This window comes from Ochotona princeps, chromosome 12 (assembly GCF_030435755.1).
Source record: "Ochotona princeps isolate mOchPri1 chromosome 12, mOchPri1.hap1, whole genome shotgun sequence".
Taxonomy (NCBI): Eukaryota; Metazoa; Chordata; class Mammalia; order Lagomorpha; family Ochotonidae; genus Ochotona; species Ochotona princeps.
In genome coordinates, this window is record NC_080843.1 from 8,627,588 (window position 1) to 8,653,536 (window position 25,949).

Below are 25,949 nucleotides of genomic sequence, written 5' to 3' on the forward strand. Positions count from 1 at the left end.
CCGGCGTGTGCTCCCTGGCGGCCGGCATGTGCTCCCGTGGATTCTCTGCTTGTAGCTCCTTTTATCGCGTTAGGTAGGTATCCGCCTAGCTAGGTTTTTTTTGCAGTTTCTTTCATTTTATTTATATAAAGGGAACACATCTCATTTATTTCATATATACAGCTTTAAGAGTAATGATAATTCATACCCTCCCTTGCCCACTCACTCCTATTCTCTCTCCACCTTATTTTTTTTAAGTTGTTTTTTTGTTTGCTTTTTGTTTTTTTATGTGAAAGGCAGAACTTGAGAGAGTTTTTCCATCAGCATCTTACTCGCACATCCCTGCCATAGCCTGGGCTGGTCTGGGCCGGCAGGGTCCAGGAGCCAGGAACTCTGTGTGGGGACTCCTATGAGTGGCAAGTCCTTCAGGCATCATCCTGTCTCCCAGGGTGCGCCTTGGCAGGAAGCTGGATCAGAAGTAGGAGCAGGATGTTCACTAGCACTCTGATGGAACAGGCGTCCCAAGCCGTGGCTTTGACCCAGTGTGCTGCCAGGTTCACCCCGATTCACAGACAGAGGAAAGTCAAAGAGGTCTTCCTCTGCTGGTTCACACACCCCCACACACACCACCACCATCAAATGGCTACAGCTGCCAGCGCTAAGCTAGTCCAATGCCAGGAGCCAGGAGCTTCCGGGTCTCCCACGTGGGTGCAGGGGTCCGAGCACCTTCTACTGCTTTGCCAAGTTAATACAAGAAACTGGATTGGAAGCAGAGCACCTAGCTACGACTCGAACCACACTTGAAGAGATCTTTGGGAGCTAGCATTTTGGCATAGTGAGTAAAATTGTCACCTACAGCACGTCCCATACAGCCACTGGTTCGAGTCCTGACTGCTCCACTTCCAATCCAGCTCCGTGCTAATGGCCTGCGAGAACTGCTATCTTTTTACCTTTTTGTCTTCGGTGAAGACATGTAACAAATTCCCAGGCTTTCAGGAAAGTTTACCCTTTCAATCATTCCCTCTGCTTGCAGGTTCACTACAATATTGGCAAAAACCTGGCTGACAAAGGCAACCAGACGGCCGCCATCCGATACTACCGCGAGGCTGTCAGGTACTGGGCGTCCTTCTCGCAACGCTTTCCTGGGGAACTCGAGCCAAGCTGGGACCTGCTGAGCATTCACAGGGGGGTTGGTGTGTCTGTCGGCTTGCAGATTAAACCCCAAGTACGTTCACGCCATGAATAATCTTGGAAACATCTTGAAAGAGAGGAATGAGCTTCAGGAAGCTGAGGAGCTGCTGTCGCTGGCCGTGCAGATACAGTAAGCGGTCCTCCTGACCGAACGCTCACCTGCCAGCGTCTCCCTCTGACTTTGCTGTTCCTTGTTGACAGATTTTTATTTTTTATTTCCTTTGTGAATTCCTCTTCCAGGCCTGACTTTGCTGCTGCTTGGATGAACCTGGGCATAGTGCAAAACAGCCTGAAACAGTTCGAGGCTGCCGAGCGGAGTTACCGGACAGCCATCAGACACAGGAGGAAATACCCAGACTGTTACTACAACCTCGGACGCCTGGTAAGCCGCGGCAGCGAGGGCTGAGCTGTGTCTTCATCGTGATGGAATGGCAGTGGTGCAGCCCATCAGCGCCCTGCGGTTTGTCGGTGCCCCTCCCCACGCAGGAAGAAACTTCTCGAAAGTTGAGAAAGAGGGAATTCATCATGAAGTTTGATTTAGTGCAAAAAGCCTTTGAAATCCATGCATAATTCTGTTTTGTTCTGTTCCCTTGGCCTTTTTGGAGTCCTCACCTGCTTGTCTCACTTGCAAGTGGCTATTTGATGTCTTTCCATGTTATTTTCAAAGCACCACAGCCCAAGTGTTTCAAGTGGAAGAGATCATCAAGGCAAATAGCTAGAACAAAAGAATATGTTAATTTTTAGGTTGTTTTTCCCTTTTGAAATGATTGCTTAAATCTGTGAGCTCATTCCCCAGCTGGCCTGTCACACTGATGACGTGGGAGACAGACCTGGAGCACGGTCAAGTGCAGATGAGGTCCCACCCTTGAGCATGGGGGGTCCTATTTCTGTTCACTGTGCCGACCCGGAGCTTGAGACACACGCAAGGCTGGAGCACATCTTTCTCCTTTTTGGAAGTAACTCTTCTAGGCAGTTCCTATCGAGTGGGTGACGGGCAGGTTCCAGCCGGTCACTGAACAGCTCCACTGCGTAGCAGGTGGCTCACCTCCCTGGGAACTGCCTGTCCATGCAACTGTCCTCAGATCTGGAAAGTGCAGAATTCATGCTAAGTGAGCCTTCTGTAAGAGACACAGCCAAAGAAAGGAATATAGAAAATACAATCCTGGCTTTTAAAAAAAGTTTGGCTTATTTAATTGAAATGTTATGGTATAGCAAGAGAGGGAGAAGGAGAGAGGGAAATAAAGCTTCCATCCACTGGGCCAATCCACAAATGGCTGCACTATCAGGAATGTGCCAGGCCGAGGCCAGGAGCCAGGAGCTTCTCCTGTGTCTCCCTTGTGGGTTGTAGGGTCTCAAGCACTTGGACTGCCCTCCTGCGTTCCTGAGCACATTAGCAAGGAGCTGGACTGGAAGTGGAGCAGCTGACTCAAGCCAGCACCCCAGTTGGCTGCTAGTGCTATAGGCAGTGGCTTAGCCCACTGTGCCACAGTGTCAGCCCCCAAATTACTGATAGTCTCGTTGGGTTTCGTTTCGCTTAGAAGAGCATCGTAGTGTTGAAGGGCCAGAGCCCTTGGACTGCTCGTGTTGATAGTACTTACCGGTTGCACCACCATGGCCTTCCTGTGTTCCTGTCCACCCGCTGTTCTGCCCACTTGTGTTGTAATTACTCCAGATTTGCCCACCCAACAGCTTGGAAACATTGAGAGCCAAATCTGACAGCGCATACAACCCACTTAAAAATTGGCCGTTTAAAACGTCAAAGGTTTCTTTTTTAGGAATTAGTCTTTAGTTAACAGGAGACTGAGATTTTTATTTTTCTTTATTGTTTAATTTTTGGGTCCTGATTGGAAAAGATTCTAGTACAGTTCATTCCTGCGGGGATTATTCGGGCTGTCTTGCTGAGCTTGGAGAAGGCCAGTTGTGGTGAATGGTAGCGGGCTGTTTGTGCTGAGCAGGTGCATTCCGGAAAACAGCACGCTGTCCTAAACAGACAGCTCGTGGAGAAGGACTCAGCCACCTACTGGAATCCAGAGAGCGGTGCTGGAGGGTGGTGCTGGTGCAGAGGACATCAGTTAGAGGGAGCTCTGTACGGCTGGGGAGCAGCAGGAGCTGCCGGCGTGAGGAATGCAGAAAGTGGGGCTGTCTCCAGAACCCAGACTAAGGAGTGAGAAGGGGCCACACTTCCAGCCCAGAGGCTGTGGGGCAGGGGTCACTGCCACCTCAGAGACCAGGGCAGGAGGGAGCCAGCCAGTGCGTGGGGACAGGGTGGCACCCCGTGCTCTCCTAATGCACATGAGCTAGGTGGCCCCGGAACCTGGGAACCTGGGATCTCACTCATCGGCCTTGGGGTCACGGAGCAGAAGACAGAAGGGCAGGCACCAGGGCAGGTGTTTGAAGAAGTGCGGGCCTGGAACAGTACCCTGTGTGAAGGGCTCTACGGCATTATTACAACCACAGCCCTGTTAGCCGCCCCGGGTGTGCCAGAAGGCCACCACCTGCAGCATTCCAGACTGACTCAAATGCATGGCAGTTGGCAAAGAGAATTGACTGGAAAAATCACTGGACCATCCAAAATAACCAGCTAAATATTAGTGTAATTACACATCCCAAGTTTTGTTTCAGTGTGTATTTTTTTTATTTGAAAGGCAGTTGCAGAGATAAAAGAGAGAGAGGGATCTTCCTTTTGCAGCCAGAGCTGGGCCGGTCCAAAGCTAGGGAACCAAGAGCTTCTGGGTCGGCCCCATGGTGCGGGGGAACTTGGCCTACCTTCCCCTACTTCTTCAGGCCATTAGCAAAGAGCTGGATCAAAAGTGAAGCAGCTGGAGCTCAAACCAGGACCCATGTCCACTCCAGCACCATAGGCAGAGGCTTATCCTATTGTGCCATGGCACTGCCCTCCCCCACCCAATTATTTTTACTCTTGGGACTTTTTGTGTCTGTTTCTCATTGAAGAGGTTGAATATTGTTGCCTGAGTTTGACTCTCGTAGGAAATCTGACAGCTGCTTTAGCAAATGGGTATTTGTAAAATGCCCCATAATGCATCAGATCTTCCTGGTTCTTGTATAGTGGAACAAGTGAAAATATTTCCATTGGTAGTAAAAAGGCGTCCTTGACAATCAGACAGGAAACCGCCTCAGACTCTGACAAATAGGCATGCTTGATACGTTTTACAGCGTTAAAGGCATCAGGTACATGCAGATGCAGCGTGCACTTGACCCGAGCTGCAGATTAAGGGGAAGATCGCCAGCTACACATTCCTTCACTTTGACCTCTGTGGCTTGTATTAACTGCAAGCTGTGAGCCAGCCATTAGGCTAAGCAAGCACCAGCTCGATCTTCTGCTTCCCCAGGGTGGCAGACAGGCCATGGGTGACTTGCCAGGGAACTCTGCACGTGTACATAGGTGTTGGGGTTGGAGGCAGGCCAGGAGAAGCTCCTGGTCATTCTTCACAAGTTTGCCTCACACACAGTGCTCTGTTTTCTAGTTTAAATAGCACTTTACCTAAGAGGCCTGGCGTGACAGCTCCTGGGCAGAGCCAGCACGTGGTCTGTCCTCAGTATTATGGTCACCCCGAATGGGGCAGTAAGCAGAGGCTCGTGGTCATGATGGCTCCAGCTCAGGAAGTAGGGCACTCACCTCGTCCTGCTCCTGGCTGTGCAGGTCCTAGATATGCAACATGGGGCAGGTGGTTTAATTCCTCTGTGCCTTTGTGCCTTATCTGTCAAACAGGGATAATAATAACAATAATACCTGTTCCATCAGGATTGTTTCAAGGATTAGCTGGCCCCATATGAACAAATTAGAAACTGCATTGGTGAAACTCGGGGTGTCTTTGGCTGTTGGGGAGCAGGGTGGGAGAGTTCTTTCCTTGCTTATTTGTCTGTTGGTGGTTTCTCTGAGAGAGAAAGCCGAGTTGCAATGCTGGTGTTTCTGCCTGTGCTTGGTTTGCAGTATGCGGACCTCAACCGTCACGTAGATGCGCTGAACGCCTGGAGAAACGCCACCGTGCTGAAGCCCGAGCACAGCCTGGCCTGGAACAACATGATCATCCTCCTGGACAGCACAGGTGCCAGACGGGCATGCCCAGGGCTGTGCTCTGGGCCCTGCAGGGACGCAGATCCATGGGTTTCCCCATAAAAGGGGCCAGCCTTGGGGCATGTTAAGCCACCACTTATGACTGTAGCATCCTGTATGAACCCCAGTTCCAGTTCTGGCTGCTCCACTTCCAGTCCAGCTCTTGCTGCTGATGCACCCGGGACCATAGCAGACAGCCTCTGTTCCCATATGGGAGACTCAGATGCAACCCCTGTCTCCTGACTTCAGCCTGGCCCAGGCTTAATTTAGCCATCTGGAGAGTAAACCAACAGATAAAAACCTCTCTCTCAATCTCTCTCTCCCTCTGTCACTCTGCTTCTCAAAGACATCTTTTGAAAAGTGGGTAAATAAATATGGAGCTAAACAGTATACATTAGAGAAACAGCTGTTCTGGAAAATGCAGTTTTCTGGATGTGTGGGAAAAGGATGCACCGCTTACAAGTGGTGTTGTGTCTGGGAGCAGGCTTGGTGGGGGCTCGTCCCTGGCATCTCCGGAAGCTGGTCTTCTAGCCAGAACCATCACCGTGGCACTGGGCTCCCAGATGACAGCAGAGTGGCTGTTGGGCTTCTGGGCCGACCGGGGTAAGGCACATGCTCCCAGGTTCACAGGGAGGCCTTCGCGTCTGCACACAGAGCCTGTTGGAGCTGCTGGTGGGTCCAGGCCCATCCACCAAATCAGGAGCTTGGCTGCCCTTGTTTGGAAAATCCAACCATATCTTAGGAGTGATGCTGGCAGTCGGGCAGAATTTAAAATGAGCAGGTGGACAGTCCTCTCCCTTCCATTCCTCTCTCCCTTCTCTCTCCCTCTCCCTGCCTGCCTTCCTGAGGCAGAAACCCCAACAGAGCTCCCATCTGCTGCTGGTTCCCTCCCCAGGTGCCCATACCTGCCAGGGATGGGCTGGGCTGAAACCAGGAGTCCCAAACTCAATCTAGATGTCCCATGAATGACCAAGATTCAGTCTTGGAGTCAGCCGTGCCACCTCATGGGTCTGCGTTGGCTCGAAGCTGGAACCGAGACCCCCTCCTGTGGGACATGGGCCTCCTAGCTGGGGGTTAAGTGCTGCTTGGAACACTGCCCCCCAAACACTTGTTCTAAGGAGGCCCAGGCTGTGTTCTTCCATAGCAGAGAAACCCAGAGCGGGAAGTGTTCCTGTACCTCTCCAGTTCCACAGACCTTTTTTCCTCTGGTTTGGACTGGTATTTGGGGAAGAATTAAAACCAGATGTTGCATGGTTCCACAGAATCAGATCTGTGACCACAGCTGGCTTGGTCAGGAGTGTGCTGGGCTCTGGCCACGCGTGTGTGTGGGTGCGTGAGTTCCTGTGCATTTTACATGCTGCATGCAGAGTTTGCTAGCTAGCTTAGTTTTAATTTTTGTGTGTAATTCACGCAGGCCTGTTAGGTACAGTGAGGGTAAAACATGGTATGGCCTATATGTATATATATTTTGTTTTTCTACTCCCAGGTAATTTAGCCCAAGCTGAAGCAGTTGGAAGAGAGGCGCTGGAATTAATCCCCAACGATCACTCTCTCATGTTCTCGTTGGCAAATGTGCTGGGCAAGTCCCAGAAGTACAAGGTGTGTAAAGCGCAGGCTCTTCTGTAGAATAGGCCAGCATCTGACCAAGCCACAAAGGCCGCTTCAGCCCAGCTGCCGCAGAATCAGGAGAGCTGGGGCGACTTGGTCCATTGGTGTCCAGCACAGGGAGCTTCCCAGGAACGAGGACACCCCTCCGGGGATCTCCAAGGCAGAGGTGGTGAAAGTAGGGTTACCTGGCAAGGTGGAAGGCTTCTGACCAGCTAGTGTCAGGCAACATTACCCTCCACCTGGGCTCTGCCAGCCCCAGGAGGGAGGGGCCGTCTGGGTCCTTGTTCCAGGGATCGTGGGCTTGGTGCGTATGGCACTCCCGAAGGAGCCTGTGAAGCAGGTGCAGGCCCCTCCCCATGAGTTAGGCTAGGGACTACGTACCTCAGACTGTACCCTGGTGCCTGGTGGTGGCACAAGAAGCACCTGGCTCACCTTGTCCTGTGTGAGCTGTTCAGACAACGGTAGCCTCAGATTTGTCTTGGCTGCAGGGAACGCACAAGGCCCAGTTAGTGGCGAGTTCTCGGTCATCCAGTGTCCCGACTAGCTGCTGAGATGTGCCCTGCCACCTGGGGTGGGGTGGTACCACCGTTCATTTCAGCGAGTTGTGATTTTGCTCCAGAGACGGCCCACTGAGGGGTCTGGCCTGGACTTTTGTATTTTTTCTTTTTAGGGGTGTACTTGGACACGTCTGTGTGGGGGAAGTTTGAGGGTCTCCTCCCAGCAGTCTTCCCAGGTGTGGAGAGGTCAAGAGCTCAGCTCTGTTCCAAGAGTCTGGCTATGGCATGTTATCAGGGTGTAGCTCACTGATGGCCAAGGCCAGGGCACTGGACCTAAAATCCGAAAAATGTCATCTGACAGGAGGCACTGGCCGTGTACTTGTCCCCCTGTTCCTGGGTAGGTTGTCATGCTTGTGGACCTGGAACCTTAAACACCTGCTGGGTTTTCTCCCCACGTAGTGCAGGAAAAAACCTCGTTGCTTAGCCCTGGGTCTGTCTGCTGCAGGAGATCTTGCAGACGCCTGGGCAGGGGCTGTGGAATGGAGGGGATGTGGGAGCCCAGCCTAGCCGTTGGTGCCAGGCAGGGCAGGGGCCTGCTGGCTGGCTCACTTTTGACCTGTGCACTGGCTCTTTGATTTAGTCACTACTTTGCCCAGTCTCTTTCAGCTGTGTTGGGGCCCCTGAAAGTCGGGGCCCAGGCTCAGTCGTGTGTGTGTGTCTGTCCCTGGCCACCCTGCTGACAGGCAGATGCAAAGCCCCCAGTCAGTGGGCAGGACATGCCAAATGTGTCCTTCCCGTGGCCCTGAAGAGTTGAGGCTTCTGGAACCTCCCCTGAGATTTGACCATGCGGGCTGAGCATCATTTGGTGTGCCGTTCCAGGGTGCCCTTATAGCTTATCCAGGAAGCTCTTTTGGCCCAGCGGTCACTTCCCTGCTGCGGGCCTCGTGTTCCTCTGTGGATGGTAGACAATGCTCTTACCTAGCCTTCCGTCAGGCGACCCAAAAAACCCAAAAATGTCATTTGTAGCTATGGAACTGATACACATGTAGGCACAGTAATAACAACCATGCCATGAGTCTTTACAGATGGTGGTTAAAAGGTACAGAATGTACATCTTGCCATTTAATTTCTAAGTTGGCGTTGATGCGGTAGGACCAAACCACAGAAGAAGCGCCTTAGAGCTCTGAAGCCACTGCCGCCCAGGGATTGCCTGCGCTTGCTGAGTTGCTCTTTCTGCCAGCCCTGTGGGTCCATTGCCGATTCCCAGCCCGAGGCATGTATGCCACACCCCGGGGCTGCCCAGCTTGCTCGTTACTACAAGCAGTGTGTCCTAGAGCAGAGGTATCTGACAGCAACTAACCGCTGAGGTTCTGAGCCTGGCTACCTTCTCCCAGGCAGGTGTTAGAGGGGCAAGGCGCAGCCGCTCGGAGGAAGGAAGGAAGGAGAGCTGAGTCATGGCCTCCACTCCTCCCCATGTGAGTCAGCCTCCCGTCACCACCTGCCCTCTGTCGCGCGGCCCCGGGTATGCGGCAGCCATCAGCAGTGCTGGCAAGGACCTGGAAGGCCTTGGGGAACCAATGCCACCCTGCTGCTTCTCATTTGCCTAGGCAGGATGTCCCGCCCTGGCTTCAACCCAGAGGCTTCACTGGCGAGGCGCACTCTGCCCAAAACCTATCAGCGTGCCTGTCCCGATGCCCTCTGGGAGGTGCTAATTTTCCTTGCTGAGAGTGGTGGCTCCTGGGGTGAAGTGTGAGCTTAGGGGTTTGGCCACACCAGCAGGCTTATTGCCAGGCTCTGGAGCCCCAGGCTTCCTCCAGCTCAGGGCCAGAGAAAGGGCAGAGTCGGCTGAGGAACCCTCTGTGGGCTCCCAAGAACCCCCCAACCCCCACAGGCCCTTCTCCAGGCACCTGTAAAGCACGGTCAGGGCCCCCTCTCCCCATCCATGGTCAGGGCACCCCTGCCTGTCCATGATCAGGGCTACCTCTTCCCGTGCATTGTCAGGCCCCCTGCCCGTCCATGCTCACCGCCCTGCCTTGCCCACCCGCTGCCTGCCCCATTCTCCACCACCCTGTTGTCCCCCGGGAACCCTGGTTTCTACATGTTCTTGCCCAGCTTCCTTGCTCACCTGAGACACCCAGGCCCTGCACAGCCAGGAGCCCCTAGTGAGCCCCAAAACGCAGCACCTCCTGCCCACAGAGCCACCATCCCCTCCACACCCCACAGCTCTGCTCCTGGTCGGCCAAGAGACCTCCATGCTGAGAGAAGATGAGACGGGCTTCACACACCTTGCCCTGGCCCGCTTGTAGGTTCTAAGCTGGTTCTGTATAGTTTGCACCATTTCGTCTACAACTGGGCGGGCATTTTTAGGTAGATTTCAGTCTGCTGACCTGTTTTTGTGTGTGTTTGTTTTTTGTGGAGTTCTAGGTTTTAGACAGACATGTTTGGGAAGCATCGGCTCCAGCACAGCTGCTGGGCAGCCGTGGCCTAGCTAGCTTACCTGGCGCCCTAGGCTTCGTTCTGCAGCCTACCTCAGGTGGCAGGCTTGCTGGCGACTCCTTCAGGGCAGTCCAGTCCCCGCCTCTTGGGGGCTGACTCTGCCTTGCAGCTATCATGCTGCGCATCGCACCGAGGTCCTCCCCAGTCCCCCTCAGATGACATTGCTAAAATACAAGTTTTGCGCTGCCAGCTCTGTCAGAGGCATCACCCTCTTCCCAGCCAGCTTTGTGAGCGCAGCATCACGGCATAGGCCCACAATGCTGCAGGTGGGAAGGCCACCTGTCCAGCTCACGCAATTGTCAGGGCGCAGGTCTGGTGCTGGTTAGGACACAGCCTTCGGGCACACAGTGTAGGGCAGTAAACAGTGACCCCGAGGGTTCGTGGGGCCATCTCGATATCCCGGGCCTAACAGTAGAAAGGGGTGGCATAGTCAGAGGGAGAAAAGCCTGTCCTTCCTGTCAGTGACCGCCTTGGAAGTGGGCACTGTTTGGAGGAAATGCAGATCTGTGCAGGAATCCATTCACACATCCGGGGCATCGGGTCATGGTCATATTATACACACCTGCGTCAGCTCCGATGGGCTGCCTTGCCCAGCGAGGCTAGAGGTTGAATGGGCCCCCATTCCTACCTGGAGCATCCTGGAGATGAGTCCGTTGATGCCAGTGAGACTGGCACCTTCACAGGTGTCCTTGGCCAAGCCTGTTCTGTTGTTGGCTGTCATTCATCTCCCGTGGCAGCGAGAAGCAAGAGCCTTGGATCACGTGACAGATCCAGCCACTCGAGACAGGCGGTGGCAGCCACGAGCCTGTCCATCCTCTCTGCACTCCTCGTCCCCTTCCTCTTGCTCCTGTCCCCTTGGCTCCCCGCTGGCTCTTCGAAATGTCACCCCCAGCACAATGTGCTTCTGGACGGAGGCGGGGCACACAGCCAACAGATGAAATGTTTGCAAACCGCAGATCCAAGTCTGACTCACCTGTATTCCTTGTATGTGCATTTCTTTTTTTCTTTTCTTAGGAATCTGAAGCTTTATTCCTCAAGGCAATTAAAGCAAATCCGAATGCTGCAAGTTACCATGGCAATTTAGGTAAGGAGAAGTTTCCGTTTCAATCATATTGGGATTCTGTAGTATTGTAACAAAATGGGCGTGTTACTATATAATGTCAGTGTTAGGAGAGTTGTTTTTTTCCAAGGCTAGCCTCATTGAGCTTCATAACCTGGTCTTAAGTACAGTTTGGTGGTTCCCTGGGCAGCAGCGATGGCTGAAGTATCGGGGTCCCAGTGGCCCACCTGCAAGCCTGCGTTGCCCTCGTGGCTCCCACCCTGAGCGCTGCTCCAGCCCCACGCCCTTTTGGGCATTTAGGGTATGAATGTGCAGATGGGAGAGCACCGTCTTTCTCTTAAAAAAGAAAAAAACGAATAAAAGCTTTCATTGAGCTTTACATATATTTGTAAGTCTTACAAGGCACCTAATGGTAGTTGTACTTACAAACTGGAATCTCCACCACCAGAACAATCCTAAACCTGCACACCTTCTTAGGACTAAGATTCAGCTTTCCTTCCTCTGTCCCAGCACGTCGGACTGGGAGGCACTTGGAAGTTTCATTGGCCAGCTTGCCTCTTTCCCCAAAGCAAAGGAGAAGCCGCGGTTCGACTAAACGCAGTTCCATGATTGACTCCCTGGAATTCCTGTGTTCGTCTTCACCCTCCCGTGGTTAGGGTTCCTATGGCAGAGCTTACTGATGCTTGGGGGCTCAGTCCTGCAAGAGTTTTTAGCTAACCTGTCCCCCACTACTTCCAGATTTCTCATACCCGAAGCCGCTGCCCTTTTGCCCATGCAGGAAGCTTACCTTACAAAGTCATCGGTGCAGTCTGGCTCCCCATGCCAGTCATTAGCTCACTGCAGCTGTCAGTGTGTGAGCACGTCCTGGGGCCTCAGCCCTGCTCTTCACCTGGCAACATACAAACTGTGACTTTGCCAGTGTTGTAGGGAAGTCTTATTTAAAATACATGGCAAGACAGGCATTTGGCCTGGCATTCCAGACGTCCATGTCACATGGCAGACTTGGGTTCAAGCCCCAGCTTCACTTTGATTCCAGCTTTCTGTTGGAACTTTCCCTGGGAGGCGGCAGGTAGCAGCAGGCCAAGTTCCTGGATCCCTGCCATATGCATGGGAGACCTGGATTGAGGCTTCCAAGGGGCCAAGCCCCAACTGTTGGCAAGCATTTGGGGAGTGAACCAGCAAATGGAAATATTTCTCTGCCTTTGTCCCTCAATTTTTTTATTATTATTTTCCATTTTTTTATTTTGAATTTTATGGTACAAGTCCATAGGGGCTTATTCTCCCCACGTTGTTACAATAGTATAGTCCTTCATAAGCAGTCATGAGTCCTTCAGTCTGTTATTTAAGTGTGCCCCAACATTGCTGGTACAATGTCAGACAATCCAGCATCCTGTTGTCTAGATATGTCCAGCAGTTTCATTGGGAGTCCATCTTTGATTTGGAAGTAGGGACGCACACTGCCCCTCAACTTTTTTTTAATGAAATAATTGGCTTGCTTCTTTCCTTCACAATTTTTTAAAAATAAATGAGACAGTGCTGTGGCGTAGTGAGTAAAATCACTGCCTGCAGTACCTGCATCCCATATGGGTGTAAGTGTTTGGGTCATTCACATGGGAGACCTAGATGAAGCTCCTGGCTTCAGCCGAGCGCAGCCTAGCCACTGAGGCCATCTGGGAAGTGAACCAGGGATGAAAGAGCTATCTCTTTCTCCTCTCCACCCCTGTAACTCGGACTTTGGAAACAAATTTTTTAAATTTTAAAAAAATAAATTCAAATACGATTTACAGGTGGGCTTTGGGATCATCCTGTTCTCAAAGCAATACCTCGAGCCCTACCCGCTCCAGCCTGGCTTCTTGGAAACTGTCCGGCAGCGTGGGGATGCCCTCTGCCATGGCATGAGCCCGGTGCTAAGGCAGGTGCTTGCCCTGGCCAGTGCTCTCGGGTTGGGCCCCGGGGAACGGACCTGCCCCAAGTGTAGTCATGGCGCAGGCCTGGTGTCCTTTAAGCAGTGATTGTGGAAGACCCGCGGGGGCTGTCTGCTGTTTCTTGGGACGCTCGGGGCGTTCTCCAGTCGAGCCCTCTCCTGCTTTTCAGCTGTGCTCTATCACCGCTGGGGACACCTCGGCTTGGCCAGGAAGCACTACGAGATCTCCCTGCAGCTGGACCCTGGGGCGGCAGGGACGAGGGAGAATTACAGCCTGCTGAGAAGAAAGCTCGCGCAGATGCAGAAGAAGGAGGGCTGAGTTCCTCCCACCACCTGTGTGTGCGCGCACGTGTGTGTGTGTGTGTGTGTGTGTGTGAGAGAGAGAGAGAGAGAGAGAGAGTGTTTCAATGTTGTATGCACGAAACATTACCATTACGTGGTTCCGTTCAGCGATGTAAAATCTGAGGCGTGTTGATTTGATTGTTTTTTTTTCCTGTGGAAACAGAGACATGCAAAAAGATGAAGCACCAGCAATGACTCTCAAATGCCTGCTACGGTTTTTGCATTGAAATTGTATTTTTTCAGACAACTTCAAGGTACTTCTGAAATTTCCAAAAGCTGAATCTTTTTTAATTAAAGAAAAAGAGAAGAAATTAGCTTAATTGACGTCACAGTATGAGCCTTGTCATCTGTGTACTGTTAAACCTTGGTCATGACCGAGAAATGACAGACTCCTAGAAGTGTTACGTATGTCTGTATATTAGCATTTTTATTTAATTACAAAACATAAAATGAGATTTTGTGGGTTTTTTTTAACTTTTTTTTTACAATATGAACTTCGTTGGTAAGCAGATATTTATTTGTATGTTTATGTGTTGCAACAGGGCAAATAGTTGAACAAAGAAGAGAACTTTTAACGTCTAGCCTATTTGTGTGCTTTTCCCCCAATGAAACAACTCCATCTCCTGCACTGTTTATTCTTTTGGATTCTCTGTCAGTTTCAGTATAAAGAAGATTATGGTGTTTGACACAAACTCACAGTCAGCAGAAAGTTCCAGCTATTCGTTAGGCAAGGACGGCAGCCTGGCATCTTGCACTTTTTTTCTATATTTGTTAAAGAGGGCTACACAAATGTGTAACTTGATTTTTTTTGTTGTTGTTACTTAGTGGACATTACTTAGAAAATGCAAGGAACCAGTTTTCTCTGGAAAGGAACCACATTTGGGAAATCATTGTTATTTTAACCCTTGAGTTATTTTCCTGTTTCATTTGATCAGAATAAAGCAGTGTCTTATTTCGTTCTTGTCTGCTATTTATGCAATCTCTGATTTCTTGTGCAGTAAACTTATTACACAGACTGGCACAAAAATACCTCATTGCCTTTTTAAAAATATATTTTTATTGGAAAGGCAGATTTACAGAGAGAAAGAAGGAAGGAGAAACCACCTACTGATCCACTCCCCAAATGGCTGCAGTGGCTGGAGTCGGGCTGGTCCAAAGCCAGGAGCGTGGAGCTTCTTCTGGGTCTCCCACATGAGCGCAGGGGCCCAAGGACCTCAGCTGTCATGCTCTCCCAGGCCACTAGCGGGGGCTGGAGTACAAGTGGAGCAGCTGGGACTCATCCGCTCTGTGCTCAGATGCAGTACTGGCAGCGCAGGCAGAGACTGAACCCGCTACAACAAGGCACCAGCTCCTCTTTGCTTTCTTAAAGGTGATCTTCAAGTTAGCAAATTTTGTGTCATCATTTCCCTCAAAATGAAATCCAAATGACCAGCACATCTTTTCTGGTAATAGGGCTCGTTTAACAGATTTATCAGAGTTCAGAGGATGGGGTAACAAGAACCTCATGAAGCGGTCTCCAAGCAGCAGCGGTCTACGGCTCTCCTGGGGCAGAGGCGGCCTGATGGGTTAGGATCTGCCGTGCTTGGCTTAGCAGCTAACACATGCATTGTATGCTTTGTTGGTTTTTGTTGTTGTTGTTTGAAACAATGGGTTTCTTTTGAGAGCAAAGAAAAATCAAATATTTCTTGCACCAGCCCCTTCCAGATCTCCCCTCCCCCCGCCACCCCACAACGCTAAACCTGTGGTGTCAGATCCAGGCGTGCACATCCAGATTCCTGGCTGCAGAACCAGTTGCCTCGGCTTCCAGCCCTCTCGCCTCGGGACTCCCATTACAGCTTTTTTCTTTGCAGAGAAAGCATCGTTAATGCAATGGCCGTTGCAGGAAGGCTTGTATCTGCCGAGCTGGGAAGTGCATCTTGTAGCTCTCTTTGCTTCTGTTTTACTCCATCTTTGGTTTGTTTCCTAACAGGACAGAAGGGAAAAGCTGACCCTGGTCCACCACTTCCTGGGTTATCTGTCTGTGTTTCAGTGTCTTCATGACTTGATGAAAGACACACAGCCTTACATGAGTAATGGGGAACAGTGGAGCAAGTGTCAGGGGGTGAATTACGACGTCCATGGCCACCCTCCTGAGTGCCTGCGTTCAGCCCCTGGCTCCCCAGTGGGATATCAGGACTGCACTCCAGACATTAGGGATGTAACCCAAACTCATGGCAGCTCTCACTGTCACATGCTTGCTCGCTCATCTCTCTTGCCTTTCAAATTTTCAAGAAACAGTAGGAGGGTAGGGAGGGGTGGGGGGATTCCCAGAGCCTATGAAACTGTCACATAATGCAAAATAATTAATAAAAAAAAATTCACTTAGTGGCCCGGCATGGTAGCCCAGCCGCTAAAGTCCTCACCTCACACGTGCCGGGATCCCATATATTTGCCAGTTCTAATCCTGGCAATTCCATTAAAAAAAAAAAAAAGAAACAGTAGGAGGGAAAAGTCAGTGGGGCAGTCACAAGCGCGGGAAATGGGACCATCCTTCCTGTTCACCTTGATGGTGAGCATGGCCAGAGCTGAGAGGTGGTGAGGGCCTAGCAAGTGCCTGTCCTCCATCTCCTGATTCCTGTTCAACCTTGTCTTAACACACATGCTTGCTCGCTCTCCTCCCTCCCAGTCTCCTCCAATGGGACAGCCCCCGGCACCTTGACAGGCTCGTTAGGGCTCCAACAGTCACACTTCTTTAGCAAGTTCATTCCTTCTGATTTCAAATCAGTGACCTAAAAATGTTACCCATAGCTGAAGGCTGGACCCTGGCCCCAAGCACTGGACCTTTGTGACCATGCTCACATCCAACCAGCTTGGCCTGGGGAGACAGAACCTGCGTTGGATTCTTGGCTCTCACCCTGTGGCCCCCAGGTAAGGTGTTCAGCATTGTTTGAAGCCCAGCTGTTCACCCATAACAGTGCGTGTAAGATCTTCGTGGTGGAAAGCTCTCCATGTAAATGGTAGATTGGGTTTTTGAGAGCTGGTTTATGTTTGGAATGGAGATCTGGCCTTAAATACACATATTTGCTTGTTCATCTAGTAGTTATCAGGTACCTGTCGTGTGCCACAGATCTCATGGGTGCTGGAATTGTGAAGGTGGATGGATGTGCCTAGCTGGGGCCCTGTGCCCACACCAATATTGAGCGGAACAGTCCGGTCCACCCGATATTGATAACAATAGTAACCACTGATTGTCTCAATAGCAGAAGAGAGAGGCCTAATGTGACAAGGATATTCCTGAAATGACATTTGATAGGGAGAAAGAAGATCTAGGTCAGTTACCTCCGTTGGGAATTGGGCCATGTTGTGTCCAGAGGGCAGCGGGATTGGAGAAATGGAAGTGTTACGGAGTTAATTAGTGATAGAGGAAGAACAAGGAGAAAGAGTTGCTAGAGATCCCCATTCAGTTCAGTAGAACTCGGTGGGAGAGTAGAAAAGGGAAGTGAGCTAGCTACAAACTAGAGAGAAAGTCACTGAGAAGAAACAAAGGGAAGAAACCCCAAGCAGGTGGAATTTGGCTGCACAAAAAATTGAAATGGAGCACCTGAATTGTATGAGGTTCAGATGACAGCAGAGGCAGACCACCCTCCACCCAACCCAAGCCCCCCAGCCTTACGTGTGTGCAGCTGACCTGGCTGCAGCATTTGCTATACTCCAAGGATGTCAACCTCTCGGAGCCGCTGGCTCAAGTTAGGCAGGTTGTAACACCAGGTGTGGGGTATTACTGTGAAGACTAGAGTTAATGTAGTAAAATGCCTACAGTGCACTGACAAGAAAGTTAAAACAGCCACCTGTGGCTACTGGCTGAGCCCTTGAGGGATGGCTTGCCCAGGGCAAGATGTGCTACAAACACAACATAGGCTGTTGAAGATTTGGTATCAAAATAATATAAGCTCTGTCAGTAATTTTACACTGATTTTCCATTTAAGCAATATTTTAGATATATTGGGTCAAATACATTATTATAATTAACTTTCCCTGTTTCTTCTATGTGTGGCCAGCAAATTCAAGACTACACCTGTGGCTTGCATTTGTAGCTCACTTAGTGTGTGTAATGGGCAGCCTGAGTCTAGACTGGACTAGGCACAGATGGCTTCTAGCCAGCCAGCTAATTCATTGTTCATAAAAAGACATGTATTCGTTCTCATTATTGCAGTCTAATTAGGCTAATGAGTTTTCTTAATTATTGGATACTATTAGCTCTATCTCTTGTATTTGTCTCTGAGAGCTAAATGATCTAATCAGATGCCTTCCTGGAAATTGAATTTAGCATAGCTGGTGAGGGAGCATCTTCCTTTTTGCGAACCAATCAGAGCTAATATATGTTCAAAAAATGGAAATGGGAAAATCATCCTACCCTCCCCACTCCCGGTGCAGGATCTGATTGGAGCAAAGGCCACAATGGACAGTCGGAATATGTGTATTTCTAAGTTTGAAGAAACGAGATGATGTGAGAGGCAAGGGCAGGAGGGAGAAAGGCTCTTGGCTTTCCCTTCCTGATATAAATTTTGCAAATAACCCCTTTCACACTGTCCTACCATGTGTCATAATTTGTCTTTGGGGCACGTTTCTAAATGTCTTTGTTTATTGGACTGTGTTTCAGTGTGTGTTTATGTGTGTTTTAGGTACCTCCCCATCTTTTCCCTGAGATCATGATAGAAATTGCTTTTTTTTTTTTTTTTTTTTTGAGAGCTGAGGCTCTGCCTGTTCTCCAGGTTGCTTCTGGAAAGCTGCCTTCCTAAAGCTTTGGATCCAGTGTCTTAACAGCTATTTGCTTCTCTCGTCTTTGATCCATGCACTCTGAGCACTTTCTCCCACAGCTGCTGCTACTCCACTGCGTCCACCAGCTTCCAACTCTTCGTTAGAAACAGGTTGTTCCAGCTAATGATTGCTGCAAAATGAATGATGAGTGTATTTTATCCATTGTAATGGCTAATTCTATGTGTCAACTTGGTTGGGCTCTGAGGTGCCCAGAGAGCTGGCCAAGTGTCACTTTCCTAGCTGCGACAATTATGCTGCTGCAAGTTGCACAGTTCCCACAGAGCTCTTCTCCCTTGCAGTGAGAACTGAGTTGGCACAAAGCCCTGGGCCTAGCTCACTCACCCACGTCTGGCAGTTGATATTGGCAGTGACCTTTTTGGGGGCAGATCTGGAATATCAATACCAGACCACTACATCTGACATGTCCTACACAGCCTGAAAGCATGCTGGTTGGATTTCAGATGGCCAAGCACAAGCCGTAGCATCTTTTCTTTCTGACTCAACTTCAGCAACCACCAAAGGAAGTGTCTCCTGCCATGGTGACAGGTTCTCTCCAAGTCAGAGGCAGGCAGCATCACACTGTAACAGAAGCATGTGAAGCCGGACAGCTCCTTAGGGCCATCTCGAAAACGTTTGCCTATGTGTGCCATCAGCGGCACTTACTGTCTACCTCTGGACCTTCCTGTGGGATTGAAATACTCAGCAAGATAAGTCAGAGCCTTGTCCTGAGCTCTCACGGGTGGTGCAGCTGCAGGTGTCATGCCCTTATGCAGCATTCATTCCCTACACACACCTGACCAAAGGCAGCACTGACCACCTGCACCAGCAGTTTAGCTCTCCACTTTCTGTCCTTCCCTGGGTAGCTCCCGCCTTCAGCAACTTACATCTTCACACCTTCTAGCAAGTTGCCTTCCTCCCTGAAAGTTCTCTCTCTCTCTCCATTACTTTTCAAAGCCAAAGCCCATCTTGAATCACCCTGTCACATTTTGCATGGATGACAACAGAGGCAGACCTGCCGGCCAAGGAACAGCAGGAGCCCCCGACACTGGGAGAAGCAAGGGCAGATTTTCTCCCAGAGAAACCCAGGGGAATGAGCACCTCCCCTGCCGGGACTGGCTGGTCTGCAGGGCTGTGAGGTCATCCATGTCCAGGGGCATCAGCCTCCTGGTTTGTGGCACCTTGCTGCACCAATCCAAGAAAACGAACAGATCAAGTAACTTACCCTTTCAGCACTTTCTTTCATCTATAAGGTGGGAATAAAACTAACTTTTCCACAAACCACTGGAAGGTTTACCTGAGATCCAGGAAGCTCTAGGCCAGTGTGTGGCAAATAGTAACATTCAACCAACAACTGAAGGATAGAAAACCCTCACTTTTCTTGTGTTTAATCCTATAATTAAATGTCCCAGAAAAAATCTTAGATCGTATTTGATCACTTATTTCCTACCTGATTCGTTCGAGTGCTGTTAATCTATTAGGTTGTTTATCAAAGCTTCCTTGAGGGTCCTACACCTTAATCATGTTATTTTTTAATATGTGACATTTCTGAAGGACAAATATGGCTTTCTACTTCCCACCTGTGCTAAGTGCTTGAGAAAATGCTTTTCCCCCTAGATTTAAATTGCACCTTAATCCATCTTTCAGGAACAATTTTGTCACACAGTTGAATTAGTGTTGATAGCTAGACTTGAGCTTTGTCTTGAAGAGTAGCCAACCTGGTAATTTCCAGAACTTTCTGACAAAACTTTGGAGTGCTGGCTCAAAACTTCGACCCTCACTGAGTAAGTGGATAGGGTGGGATAACGGGATGTGTGTGTGACATCTGTCCTAGCCTCAGCCTCACCAGCAAAGTTTTGTTTTAAGCTCCAAAAAGTGCATTAAATACAGATGATTCCAATCCTGCCTGGCACCTAGGAGGAGTCCAAATGACTCCGTGCCTCAGTTCTGGGGAAGATGGTGGTGGTGGTTATGGCTTTTGCTCATTTCTACCCTAGGCAATGAGAAGGTTGAACCAAACTAGTAATTCTCAAACCTACTCAGGCGCTCGAGCCTCTTTGAAAACAGACTGGAGAAGGTGGTTGGCCCAGTGGCTGGATGCTCAGTTGCAGCTCCTGACTCCAGCGTCGGCTGTTCCAGACTCCAGCAAGCTGCCTTTATGGCTCGGGTAATGGGATTCCTGGTGCTCGTGTGGAAGATGGGGATATGCAGATTCCTGGCTGCAGTTCTGGCCCAGTCCCAGGTGGTGCGCATGTGCAGAGAGAACCAGCAAATAGAGCATTTCTCTCTGTCTTCCTCTCAAATTTTAAACCAAGATACAGTTGAGCATTTGAAGCAGCCATCAGGTGTCCACTGTGGAAGCACTCACTCGTGTCCGAGTGCCCGGGTTGGAGTCCCGGCTCCTGCTGGTGCACACGCTGGGGCCTAGGCAGTGACGGCTCTCGTCACAGTGTCCCTGCCACTTCCCCGGAGCCCCGGGCTGCTGCCCTCCCTGGCCTCGGCCTGGTCCATCCTCAGCTGCTGTATTTAGGGCAGTGAGCAGTGCTTGCTCTCTCTTGCTCTCTCTCGCGCGCTCATTTTCTCTGCCTTTCAAATAAATGAATAGATAAATTTAAAAATAATGAAAGTAACAAAAACCTGAATTCACATGTGGAGGTCCACTAGAAAAAGCTCTACCATCAAGCTGTTCTGCCTGCTTCTACAAAAACTCATGAAAACCAGTTGTGAAAAAGACTTTGAAATTGCCACACCCTTGCAGAAATAAAACACTTTGCAGGCCTTTGGTGCTACCATGGCCTGAGAAGGTCAAAACAGACGAGCCTGACGCAGCCCTGTTCTGCTCAGCCTGTGGTCACACAGGACAAGGAGGCTGTGACAGGGACAGGAGACAGCCTGTGCCCAGGACGTGCCACATGGAAAGAGCCGAATAACCCGCTTTGAGTGCTTGCTGCTTTCTCACCCACCATGAGGCCTTGGTCTGGAAAAGTACTGGCCGTCCGTAACACTGGAAGCAGCCTATCTTGGATCCCAGAGGCTTTGCCACAAGCAAGTGGCCTTGGTTTTTTTGCCAGCTGGATTCTGGAAGCATTGTCCACATCCAGGTAATGTCACCTTCAAGCTCATAGGACCCAGGACCCACCATGCTGTGCAAACCAGACACAGACCAGGGCCTGCCATGCTGTGCAGACCCAACGTGGACCTGGTCCCACTGTGCAGTATAGACACGATGTGGACCTGGTCCCACTGTGCAGTGTAGACCCGACGTGGACCTGGTACCACTGTTCATGAAGACCCAGTGCAGACCTGACATGGACCCCTGGTGCACTGCCCTATTGGCCCCGAGTCTGTCACGGCCCCATTTCCTTTACATACATGTCACTAAGTCAAGCCCCTCCCTTCACCACAGCCCCTCCCCACCCATCTCCCTTGGTTGGAATGAACCAATAGCTGTAGCCTCATGCGTCTGCAGCTCTGTGCTTGGTGGTCTTTGGATTGGGCAGGGTAGGCCTTGTACCAATCAAAAGGGCTTGCTTAAGCAACCTGTCCTTTCCCCACACTGTAAAATGACCTTTGTACATTACATTGTGTTCAATAATTTAAGTTACCCACAGTCAACCACAGTCCAAAACCATCCATATTTGTGTTGACTCAGGAGCGTTCACATTGTGACTACAGCCTACAGTTATTGTTGTGCTAGTTTGTCAGTAGTTACTGTTAACCTCTTACAGGGCCTAATGTATTTTTACTTTTATTTACTCATCTGAAAGGCATCATTACAGAGACAGGAGGAGAATGGAGACAGAGATCTTCCACCCACTGATTCATTCCCCAGATGGCTGCAACAGGCAGGGCTGGGCCAGGCTGAAACCAGGAACCTGCAATTCCATCTGGACCTCCCACATGGGGGGCAGGGCCATGTAGTTGGATCATCTCCCTCTGCTGTCCCAGGCACATTAACAGGGAGCTGGATTAGAAGTAGAGAAGCTGGGGCTTGAACCAGCACTCATATGGAATGTCAGTGGTTTAACCCACTGAGCCACAATGCCAACCCTGCAAATTTATAAATTTAAGGGCCTGGCGGCGTGGCCTAGCGGTTAAAGTCCTCGTCTTGAATGCCCCGGGATCCCATATGGGCGCCGGTTCTGGTCCCGGCAGCTCCACTTCCCATCCAGCTCCCTGCTTGTGGCCTGGGAAAGCAGTCGAGGACGGCCCAATGCTTTGGGACCCTGCACCCGCGTGGGAGACCCGGAAGAGGTTCCAGGTTCCCGGCTTCGGATTGGCGCGGATTGGCGCGCATCGGCCCATTGCGGCTCACTTGGGGAGTGAAACATCGGATGGAAGATCTTCCTCTCTGTCTCCTCCTCTCTGTATATCCGGCTTTCCAATACTAATAATAAATCTTTTAAAAAAATTATAAATTTAACTTAGTCACAGGTGTGTACATGTAGGAAACAGCCCAGCACATTGAGGGTGAGTACTTGTCCATGGTTTCTGGCATGCACAGATGTCTTGGAATACATCCCCATGGACAAAAGGAGGTACTGATAAAGATGAAACCAACCAAGAAAAGGCTTCTATAGACATGACTATGCATAAAGGGTAATTTATGGAACTAGTATTTCTGGCAAAATGTTTCAGGTAAAGCCGCTGTCTGCAGCACTGGCATCCCATTTGGGAGTCAGTTTGAATCTCGGCTGCTCCATTTTGATCCAGCTGTCTGTTAATGTGCCTGGGAAAGCAGTGGAGGATAACACAGGTGTTTGGGTCCTTGTACCCATGTGGGAGATCCAGAAGAAGCTCCTGGCTCCTGAACTGTACACCTGCCCATTGGAACAGTGCTCTCTCTCTCTCTCTCCCTGTAATCCACCCTGTATCACACATGCCAACCTCCACTCTCCAGCACTTCCTGTTTTAGCCATTGCGTCAAGGAGCTCAGGTTTGCAGTTCTGCTGGGTCAAAGTTCAAATCCCGAAACTCCTGGTCACTGGCAGCTTCCTCTGGGCAAGTTGTTTCATCTGTCAGAGCCACTTCCTGTGCAGAGTGGGAGTGCAAATGGCTGGTCCAGGCCACTCCTCAAAGGAAAAAAGAAAAAGGGTCATGGTATGCAGGCCTCGTGGGCACCTGGTGATGTGGAGCCCCATTTCATCTGTGACATCTATATTCCTAGGCACTAGGATGGCATCCTTTCCCTTGAAGAGATGCTGTGTGGTCGGCAGGACCCAGTGCCTCGAGTCCAGCAGCAGCGTGCCCAGGGCCGAGTGATGGCTGGTGGTGGCGTGGGTCATAGCAGCACATTGATCTTGGTGGATGGCACATTTGGCTGGCGTGATGACTGCTACTTCTGCACTTTCTCCAGCGATCCTGCTCGCAGTGAGGGATGCACTCACAACAAGACAATCTCGGCAGGTGCTTCCCTCCTGTCTTTGTGTTCCTAAACGCAGGGGAAGATGAGCAGGAATAAACCATGTCAGTTGCAATGGCTTCGAAAACATCACAGGCTTTTCAGAAAAGGCGCTGCATGTCTGGTGAGGGAAAAGGCCGATGCCTCCTTTCCTGAAGAAGAACTGTCAGCAGCCGACAACATTTTTAAAAGAGTAAATCCTGAAATGCCGAGGCTGATTTTCAGGTGCTGGTTTTTCCTAGTCATTCGTTTCTTTGCCGTGAAAATTGTTCAACTCTGAGACCTGTTGTAACCAACAGAATGCAAAGAAAGAAAAATGCAATCCTGCTGCATGCAAACTAAACAAAATTTATAGAGCTGAGTTTAGCAAGGAATTCAATGCTTTGCAGAATATTCAGGGTCCTTTAAGAAATTCATGGGAGTAGAGGGAAAGAAGGTACAATTATAATAGTTTTTTTATATGTGTACTTTCTGAAGTCTCCCTCAAATACTGTTTTCTATATTTTGCACACAAATATTCTAAATTAGACTGATTAATAGATCCTATGTGGAAACTGTGAAGTCGTCTGAGTTCATTTTGATTCACACAGGGAAAATAATCAAACAGTAAACTTCAGTTCAAAAAGTGAACTTTAGTTCCATAACTATTATTGAATGCCTACACTGTGTGCCATGGATCAAAGTGCTCCTGACACACACACACACCCTGAAATAGAGTTCATGAAACTCAGTCCAACGGTGAGACGGCCAGATAAGCCAGGAACACAGAGAGGGGAGGTGTGTGCTGCTATAGTGGCCGAAGCAAGAGACAAGGCTGGCAGGGCAGGCACACTGTTCCAGGAAAAGGGTAGATAGTAAATATTTTAGTTTCTCCCAGGCCGTACAGTCTCAGTGGCGGTTACTTAGCTATGCTGATGTCACGGAAAAGCAAGCAGAGAGACAAACATGTTCCAACGAAAGTTAAAGTTCTTGAGTTATTTCTATTTGATTAATTTCTCAAGTACTTACAAATACAAAACTCATTCTTGGCTGGAAGTGGTGTGGGCGCTGGCTCGCGCTGGGGAGTGGTAGACAAGGCCGTGTGGGCACTGGTCTCTGTCCCGGCTGCTTCACCTCTGATCCAGCTCCCTGATAATGTACTTGGAAAAGCAGCAGAGGATGGTTCAAGTTCCTGGCTCGTGGCTTTGCACTGGCCCATCTGCAGCCATTGTGGCCATCTGGAGAGTGAACCAGCAGTTGGAAGATTCTCTCTGTCTCCTTTTCTCTCTCTGTAACTCTGCCTTACAAAGAAATCTTTTTAAAAATCAGGTATTCTGTGATTTCACAAAATGGATCAGGACCACAGAATTTGGTAATTACCTGCTCAGGTGTATATAGTAAAGGTAGATAATTCTATTAAGGATAGTTTCCTGATTCAAATCCTTGGGGTTGGTGAAGGAAATGTTTGTTGAGACAGAAGTTCAGAGCAGCTTGCTGACCACGTGACCCTGAGGCCCTCTGGAGGTGGTGGGCACTGAGAGAGTGACAGCCAGAATGAGCAGCTAGCCAGTGCCACCGTGGTGAGGCCAACCCCTTGGCAGTGAAAGGCTCAGCTGTGCAATTTGGACGCATCCCAACAGACCGGGTGAGGCCACCCAGCTCCTAAAAACCACCAGAGCAACTGGCGTGCCAAGAGCTCCTGTGAAATCCACCAGCCTTAAACCAACACGCCAAGGACTTGTCTCAACAGCTTGATCCTTCTGCTTTGGAAGCTCTGAGACCGTGGTCTCTGCTTGCCAGCTCCCCACATTCACCTTTGTCGGGAGCTGTCTTCCCAGGGTGCACCCCCCACGGTCCCAAGGCCAGAGCTGAGTCAATCGGAAGCCAGGAATTTCTTCTGGTCTCCCACGTGGGTACAGGGTCCCAAGGATGTGAGCCATCCTCTGCTGCCCTCCAGTTCATAAGCAAGGAGCTGGATGGGAAGTGGGACTGCCGCGACACAAACCAGCACCCATATTGGGATGCTGGTGTTTGCAAGGGGAGGATTAGCTTATTGAGCCACTGGGCCAGCCCCTACTCTTAAAAATAATGATGTCTTAAAACAAACAAAAAACATGCCAGGCATGATTTTGAATACATGAAACATCCAAGAGAAGAAAAAAGTGTGAAAATCAATGGCTTCTAGATTCAATCGCTGCGGTTTCTTTGGGAATTGTACATCTGTATAATTGGAAAGATCTAGCTTAAAAAAAATTGGAAAAAGATTTCTATCAGTTCCTGGGTAAGAGAAAGTAGGAGGGCAGAAAACGATTTCAGCTCGTGGTCCTTACTCTTCTACCTGCTGAGGCTGAAATTAAGTCCTGGAGCAAAGAGGCGATAAATAAACCCTCCCGTTACAGAAAAATCACCAGCGCTTTAGTTCTGCAAAGCGAGAATTGATTTAAACAAACAAACAAACAAACAAACAAACAAACAAACAAAAACACGAGGCGGTCGACCCATCCGATGATCCGCGTCGGGTCAGAGTGCGAGTGTTCCATGCCTTGGAGATGCGCGCACAGGTGCCAGTCCTCTGACATCGCCCAGGTGCGTCTGAGCTGCCT

The 25,949-nt window shown here is 50.0% G+C and overlaps 1 protein-coding gene across 2 annotated transcripts in view; it reads left to right on the plus strand.

Annotated features, from left to right (window-relative positions):
* The window catches only part of TMTC4 (transmembrane O-mannosyltransferase targeting cadherins 4), a 47,221-nt gene extending 34,015 nt beyond the window's left edge, over positions 1-13,206 (plus strand). For both annotated transcript variants that reach the window (XM_058670577.1, XM_058670578.1), the window contains 7 exons: positions 1,013-1,092; positions 1,193-1,300; positions 1,411-1,552; positions 5,123-5,237; positions 6,732-6,844; positions 10,861-10,930; positions 13,001-13,206. In XM_058670577.1, coding sequence (XP_058526560.1) covers positions 1,013-1,092; positions 1,193-1,300; positions 1,411-1,552; positions 5,123-5,237; positions 6,732-6,844; positions 10,861-10,930; positions 13,001-13,149 — 777 coding nt within the window. In that variant the 3' untranslated portion in view covers positions 13,150-13,206. The remainder of the gene's footprint in view (positions 1-1,012; positions 1,093-1,192; positions 1,301-1,410; positions 1,553-5,122; positions 5,238-6,731; positions 6,845-10,860; positions 10,931-13,000) is intronic.
* Positions 13,207-25,949: the final 12,743 nt, after the last annotated feature.